At 47.0% G+C, this 8038-nt stretch overlaps 1 protein-coding gene across 1 annotated transcript; it reads left to right on the top strand.

Annotated features, from left to right (window-relative positions):
* Positions 1 to 2522: 2522 nt before the first annotated feature.
* On the top strand, positions 2523 to 4800 carry LOC123181917 (peptide-N4-(N-acetyl-beta-glucosaminyl)asparagine amidase A). The gene has a single exon (XM_044594325.1). It carries the CDS (start codon positions 2607 to 2609, stop codon positions 4485 to 4487), a length of 1881 nt encoding a protein of 626 aa, XP_044450260.1. The 5' UTR covers positions 2523 to 2606; the 3' UTR covers positions 4488 to 4800.
* The last annotated feature ends 3238 nt before the right edge of the window (positions 4801 to 8038 follow it).

Here is an 8038-nt window from a genome sequence, read left to right as displayed (position 1 = left end):
TCCTGACTTAAAAAATTTATTGTCATCGATTTACCTTTTCGGATTTGGACGAACATGTCGAAAATGACTTATTTGTTATAAAGAGAGAAGATTCATAGTGACGGTCCAAAACCTTCAGAAAGGATATGTTGATGACTGAAGCTTACCGCAATGGAAGAAGTCGGCTATCTAAGCCGATCGTGTCTCTCCTCACGCGGCGAGGCGGGACTAAACCCCCAACCAATCACGCGCGCCACATAGGCTTTGTCAAGCCGGGCCCACCCAAATCGTCAGAAAACACTATTGGTTTAGTCCAACCTCGTCGAGCGAGGCACACGCCGACCGGCTTAAAATAGCCGCATCGACAGACGTCAGTAAGTCTCTCTCTCTTGTTGCATTAGGTCCACCAATTCTTGTTGTGTGAACAAGGCAGCTTGACACTAGATTGCATTTCATCAACCGATGATTGTTCAGCAGAGTGTCAAGTTTGTCTTGTTCATATACATTGATAGCCCTACTACAATGAAAGAGATTTTTATATTAATCAATGCCCGTGAAAATTGATTTTATTTTGGCCTACACTAGCTTTGTATCGTTGAATTTGTGTTGTATGATCGTCGTGCATGAATTTAAGTATCAAGATTTGAGGATTGTGGTTGTGGAGAGGGCCCAATGGGGATCTACCCGGCGCTGTCCGCGGGCACGTCCGCGAGCGTATAGGGGCATGGATTAGGTATTCCTGGTTGTAGATGCTCTTAATGAAAGAAATCACTTTGATGGAACGGCAGGAGTTTATTCTGATGAAGATAGTAATAAGATCATAAAATATGGTTTCACATCTCCGTTCCATATTGTAAGACGTTTTTTCATACTAGTGTAGTGTCAAAAGACGTCTTACATTGTAGGATGGAGGGAGTAATTATGTTCGAAAGATGCTACACCACATATTGGTTGCAACGAACTCCTCACTTTATTTATGGACCCGTGTTAGCAGATTGTAAACCTATTACCGTGGAACAAAATTCACTATTCTCCATGCAAAAAAAAAGGGTTTATAATTCAATTGTCCTTCCATGCTTCATAGTCACTGTAATCACTGGTGATGCGCACCGTATGATACATAGAACGAAGTGATTTACTATTCTTGAAATACAGAGTATTGCTTGTCTTTGTTTTGATACAAAATATATATGACTGTATGCACCAATCGATGATGAGGTCAACGATTATCTTTCTTTCAAAAGGGAATAACAAAGACGCGCCCGCACACTCACACGTTGTGTATCAAATATCGAAGTTGTGAAGTTTTAGGATTGGCAAAGTCACACATGTTCTTGCTTAAACGGTATGCACAAAGCATTTATTCTTCGTTTTGATCTTTGTTGGACTAGAGGTATGTTCATCCATGTAGCCACCCGGTCATTTGTTGGTTCTCACGAATAGTTGTTTGAAATCTCTGAAAAAAATTGTTTATGTTCTTGCCCCAATATCAGTAGCGCTTAGTCTCGAGCACCTGGTGAAAACCCTATGTCTGACTTAATGGGTTGTATGGGCCGGCAATGACAACACGTTCACATTGTTCCTTTGTTGAAGATATTTCATGAAATTTTACTCAAACTTGAAAAGATTTTGCTAATTTCTTCGACTGTGTTGCTTGCCTCGGCTCTTTCAGGTTTACTCACATTCCTAGGGTCAAAAACCTTTTAGCCCATTCTCTTGCTAAAAGGGCGTTCTTGTGTAGATCTTCTACTTTTTTTTAAACCCATGATTTTATTTATATAAGACAGGTCACAGCTAAAACATTAACATTGCCCTTAACTAAATTACATAGAGCAGCCTTTGTTGGACAAGAGGCTAAAGAGTGAGCTGCACTACAACAAGCGTAAATGTAAATGCTTCCAGGAGTTGAACGGATAGCAGCTTGAGCTTCTCTATGGGCATTTCTTTTGATTTTGAACACCCTACTATCAACCCCTTCAGTGTTCAATATAAAGCTCTCTAAAAACTCGGTTTGATACTCCAATGTCCTGGCTTCTCTATCGGTTTTCTTGCCACTTCAAGTGTCGATCTTCTACTAGCTGCTCTTATATCTACATCAGAGCTTCTCGATGTAATGCCAGGTTGGCTTATGAAGCCATTGACTTTCCTCTCGGAAAGATCCTCTCTATACACTGTGTTGGGGTGCTGAATTAATAAAATATAGTGTATCCTTTTTTAGGGCTTCAGTTCGCCAAAGAAAAAATCTTCTCGTGAAACACATGATCCAAATTCAAATCCTGTGGGCGGAATTTATTTCACGGATTTGAAACTTGGTGTCTCACACCTTCCTTCTTAATAATAATGCCGCAGGGCTCCTCCCCCGTTGGGCTAATTTTTTCTAACTCTGAAACCAAGAACAAATTCATGTTCATACCATTAACACGTGTTTTATTCACTACCCTGCACGATCCCACGACTCACCAGCACCACCAATGACCAATCGCAAGTAGTACGACAGCATTGCGAAAAAAATAATCCAAAATAGATCCAGAAAACACCACTCAACAGTCAACACGAGTTAAGCCGGCCCGGCCCGAGCCTCAGCACTCATCAGCGAGCCAGCAACCTTCCCCCCGTCGCAGCGCAAGATGCCGCCGCTGGCTCTCCTCCTCCTGCTCCCGCTCCTCCACCTCCTCGGTCCGGCTCTCGCCGAGGCCCCCGACCGGTACGCCGTCCGCCACGCGCCGCCGGCCACGGGCGCCAACGGCAATGCGGCGGCCCAGGAGTACATCGACCCCACCTACCCGCTCCCGGGCCCGCCCCCCGCCGCGCCGACCTGCACCGTGCCGGTGCTCTCCTACTCCTTCGCCAACACCTACGGCGCGCCCCCGGCCAAGGCCGCCTACGCGCCCCCGCCCGGGTGCCCCGCGCCCTGGTCCCAGGTCGTGCTCTCCTTCTCCGCCGCCTGCGCCGGCGACCAGTACGACCGCGTCGCCGCCGTCTGGCTCGACGGCTCCGAGCTCCTCCGCACCACCACCGCCGAGCCCACCCCCGAGGGCGTCAGCTGGACCGTGCGCAAGGAGGTCACCCGCTACTCCGCCCTCCTCCGCTCCCCGCCCGACGGCGTCCTCTCGGTCATGCTCGAGAACCTCGTCAACGACGAGTACACCGGCGTCTACAACGTCACCGTCTCCCTCGAGTTCCACGGGACTCCGGCTTACCTCTCCGGGGTAAATTCCCCGTCCTCCGATGCTGGTGTCGCCGACCCCGGCCCCGCGACGCCGACGCTGCCGGAGTCGTACTTCCAGCCGGCGGACCTGATCCTGCCCATCTCGGAGGCCACCCGCGACAGCGGCTACTGGTTCCGCATCCAGAACTCGTCCGACTCGCGCTCCAAGCTCGTGACCATTCCGTCGAGCACCTACCGTGCGGTCCTCGAGGTGTTCGTGTCCCCTCACTCCAACGACGAGTTCTGGTACTCCAACCCGCCGGACCTCTACATCCATGAGAACAACCTCACCACGCAGAGGGGCAACGCCGCGTACCGCGAGGTCGTCGTCAGCGTGGACCACCACTTCGCCGGGTCCTTCGTGCCGTTCCCCGTCATCTACACGGGCGGCATCAACCCGCTCTACTGGCAGCCCGTGTCCGCGCTCGGCGCGTTCGACCTGCCCACCTACGACATCGAGCTCACCCCATTCCTGGGCCTCCTCGTCGACGGCAAGGCGCACGAGTTCGGCATCAGCGTGGTGGACGGCATCGCCGAGTGGCTCGTGGACGCCAACCTGCACCTCTGGCTGGACCCCAGCGCGTCGGACGTGCAAGCGTCGCTCGGCCGGTACCGGACGCCGCGCCTGTCCATCTCCCGCCGTTACACGACGCAGCTGCAGAACGGCAGCTTCAGCATCCATGCCAAGAGGAAGTCCTTCTTCAGCGGCTGGGTCAAGTCGTCGCTCGGCAACTTGACGACCGAGGTGGAGACGGAGCTGGAGGCACGCAGCCTGGTCGAGTTCACCAAGGACGGCAGGAACAAGACCGTCCAGATGAAGGCGGAGCAGGAGACGGAGGTGCTGGTCCGGTCGGAGGCGAGGAAGGTGATCGGCAAGCTCAAGACCGAGTCCGAGTACCCTCTGTCGTTCTACATGGACACGGAGGACGGCGAGGACGGCATGTCCGTCGTCACGGGGAGCCTGTCCCACACCTTCAAGCTCGAGACGGAGGTGAAGTCCGACGGGTTCGAGAACGAGTCGACGCTGGTGGACGAGCAGACCGCGAAGGGCTGGATGGTCGTCAAGGACCACGACGTGATCAACGGGTCGGCGGCGACGAGCCAGATGTACCGTTACAGCGACGACCGGTGGCGCTACCAGCGGATGATCGACGCGGTGGACGGGCTGGTGCTGGGCGACAACGTGAGCGAGAGCTACCGCGTGCAGGACGCGGCGAAGGCCAAGGCTTGCCTCCCCGGAAGGAGCTGCGACGGGACGGCGTCGGCGGCCGAGCGCTGGGTCTACATTGCTGCGATGTAAGCATGATGATGCAGGTTTTTTTTTTGGGGGAATCCCAGATCCGTGGGAAGTTTCTGGTAGTTGGATTAATCCAGTGCACCACATTATGTCCGGTGCACTCTTGTTGTTCTTGTATACTGTAGTTTTATTATGTGAAGTGTATGATGTAGTAGTACACGTTCGTGTCAACGCTTAGCGGCCGCGATTTAGGGATCTCGATCTATTGCTGTGTGTAGCGATTTTGTGTGAGTACCTCTTTGTATATTTTATAAAATATATAAAACGTGGAGACGCTATTATGATGCTTATTTTAATAAAGCTGGGGGTTGTGATATGTATGTCTTGTTGGTCAGTAAGTCGGTGAGTGTTGTACTCTCAGCTAAATATGACCTGTCTAGAAGCGAAAGTCATATTTTGACCCCGAGCTTATATGCTCCCACATGAACAGTAAAATCGATTTTTTTAAAAAAAAATCAAAAAATTCTAATTTTTTTTTGAGAGAAACATTGACAAAAGTTCTAAGTGCCTGCAAAAATTCATCATGAAATCACATTCCTGTAAGGCGTGGCAAGAAGAAAAAAAATTCAGTGCTTCAAAATGCGTTTGAAAGTAGCTTTTTCAGAGTACTGTTTTTGTTTTTTTGCCACGCCTTCTAGGAATGTGATTTCATGACGAATTTTTGCAGGAACTTAGAACTTTTGTCAATGTTTCTCTCAAAAAAAATTTGGAATTTTTTGAATTTTTTTTGATTTAGTTTTGGTTTTACTGTTCACCCGAGCTCATTTGAGCTCGGGAGCAGATTAGCCGCGTCGTGTCTAGAGAGCCTTCTTGATGCAAGCAAATGCTACTGCATCACAGGGAGGGGGATACCACAAAGAGGAGGCTGGACTATTACTTAGCATGAAATACCTATTCTGAATCAGGTTTGGCGTCAAAATACCATTGCTTCGAGGTGAAAACATTTGCTTGGAGGCTGCTTTGACACACTCTTCCTCCATTTTCTCCATGCTACAAAGGCTTTGCCTAATGTAGGAGTTGATGTTCCTCTGTACGAACAAAGTATCCAATTAGCACACTTTACCCTCATCTAATAAATATGATCATCCCTCTAATCAATTTCAGATTACAGGTCCTAAAGCTTTTGTTGTTGCAACAATTGGAGTGTTCTTAATAAACCCTATCTCTGATCATTCTATCCTTATCCAGCCAATTTCTTCAAACACAAAATCTTTTTTGTAGGCTGAAGCTTCACGCTTCTTTTGGCGGCCTTAGTAGCTAAAGAACTTGGATGAAGAGATCTCAACTTCCTTACATATTGCAAAACACTGGTGATTGCAGTTAAAGCCAAGAACATTCTTTCTGATCCCGGGCATTGGAGCATCAAACCCACTCTAGCAGATTACTTTCTTGCTTCTTCAGCCTTGTCGAGCTTTAAAGTTACCCATATCCCTAGAACGCTCAATCTAATTGTCCATTCTCTTTCTAAAAGGGCATTCAAAAATAGAGCGGTTACCAGTTGTGTTTATCTTTGCAACAAAGAATCAAGATGTAACTAAAAAAAGCCTTCTGAAGTCGTCAACCTCCCTAAGGGGAGGCTATTATCTGTATGCTGTTTGGGGTTGTTAACAAAATGTGCTAGCCGAGGGATCCAGTTTGAGAAAAAAACTAATTGTGGCCAAGTCATATGATACGATTCGTTACGTCCCGGACTTGCAAATTCTGTTGACCGATGGAGCGTTGTAAAAACACCCAAAAGAAATAACATGAAAGCGAGTATAGGACGAGAAGGGAAGCGTCGTGCCGCAAGGGGATATGTTATTCACCTTTAACTGTGTCGTCAAGGCTTTGCTCTTGGCTTGGATCTGTCAATGACGGTTGCATGACCTCGATGCAAGAATGTCTCTACTGTCATTCCTCCCTTCTCCGTCTTGCAGAAGAGGTCGACGTCACATGTCGGTTGTCAGCCATCGCCAACTCCATCTCACGCATCGGCCATGCACATCTCGCCCGTCTGATCTGAACATGTTCGACAACTTGCCCCAATATTTACCAAAGTCTGTTCATGTTTACTAGCCTAGCTCCTCATAGATACATGTATCTGACATAAGATTTATAATTTGTGTAGATGTTGTCGATGGTAGATTTTTTTTGATGATTCATTATTATCTTCGGACGACTTCGATAATGATTTCTTGGATGATGAATAGTAGGAGATTTCGTTGATGGTTGTTCAATGAATTATGAGAACCAGACGAAGAAGTGTGCAGGATCACAAGCCCGTTGTTCGACGTATCATTGAAATATAGTAAACCCTGCAGAATCTTCATAGTTAAGACTATTTTATGTCGAATCCTACATGACTTGCTCATCCATTCAGGTGACGCTTCATCTTGTCACAACAACTTTTTTGTTGCATTGCTAATAAGATGGAAGCCAATGAAACCATTCTTCACGCAATGGATGAATATCGTCGATCTATTAGGTTTTCATTCTTGTCATAAGGTAACTGCAAGACTTTAGATGATCACATATGGCACTCATGCAGATATAACAACAACCGAGAATAACACGAATGGTAGAAGATACAATCCTAGAATGCATGAAGGGTTTGCCAATGTTGTGATAAGCATTTATGGAGCTCAATATCTGTGGACACCCAACATCGAGGGCACATCAAGGCTTTTGACGCAAGAGGTTGTCCAAGGATACTTGAGAGTGTTGAATGTATGCATTATAGGTTAATGAAGCGGTAAGTATACAACAGTATAGACATGTATGCCTCCTTAATGTTAGTTTTAAAATCTTCACGAAATTTGAGATGATTAGGCTGAAGTTGGGTGGCTGGCCATGTGGTTCGCCGTTCTCAGACTGCTTTCATGCAAGGTAGAAACATCCTAGATGGGGTGGTAATCCTTCGTGAAACGGTTCACGAACTATTTCAGAAGAAGTTAAATGGGGTAGTCCTCAAAATTGATTTTGAGAAAGGTAATGATAAAGTCAAGTGGTCTTTTACAGACTTTCAGAATGAAAGGCTTCTCTGCAGAGTGGCACGCTCTGATCCATAGCTTCGTTTTTGGAGGTAGTGTGAGCATTAAAGTCAATGATGATGTTGTCCGGTACTTCCAAACGAAGAAAGGATTGAGAAAAGGTGACTCATTATCGCCCATGCTATTTAATATAGTGGCTGATATGTTAGCTGTCATGATTGAGCGTGCAAATGTCGATGGTCATTGACGGGGTAGTTAATCATCTTGTTGATTGCGGACTTTCTATCATTCAATATGCCAACAATATGATTCTCTTTATGGACCATGACCTAGAGAAAGCGAGGAATCTGAAATTAATTTTATCAGCATTCAAGCACCTCTCAGGTCTTAAGATAAACTTTCATAAAAGTGAATTATTTTGTTTTGTCGAGGCCCAAGACGAGGCTCACTTGTACGCTGAATTGTTTGGCTGCGGGTTAGGCCAGTTTCCGATCAGTTATTTGGGGATACCGATACATTATCGGAGACTCACAAATGCTGAATGGAAACACGTCAAGGAGAGACTACAAAAAGGTTAAGTAGTTG

Source organism: Triticum aestivum, chromosome 1D (genome assembly GCF_018294505.1).
Source record: "Triticum aestivum cultivar Chinese Spring chromosome 1D, IWGSC CS RefSeq v2.1, whole genome shotgun sequence".
NCBI lineage: Eukaryota > Viridiplantae > Streptophyta > Magnoliopsida > Poales > Poaceae > Triticum > Triticum aestivum.
Note: the sequence above shows the minus strand (reverse complement) of the source record. Positions and strands in the feature narration are given on the sequence as shown.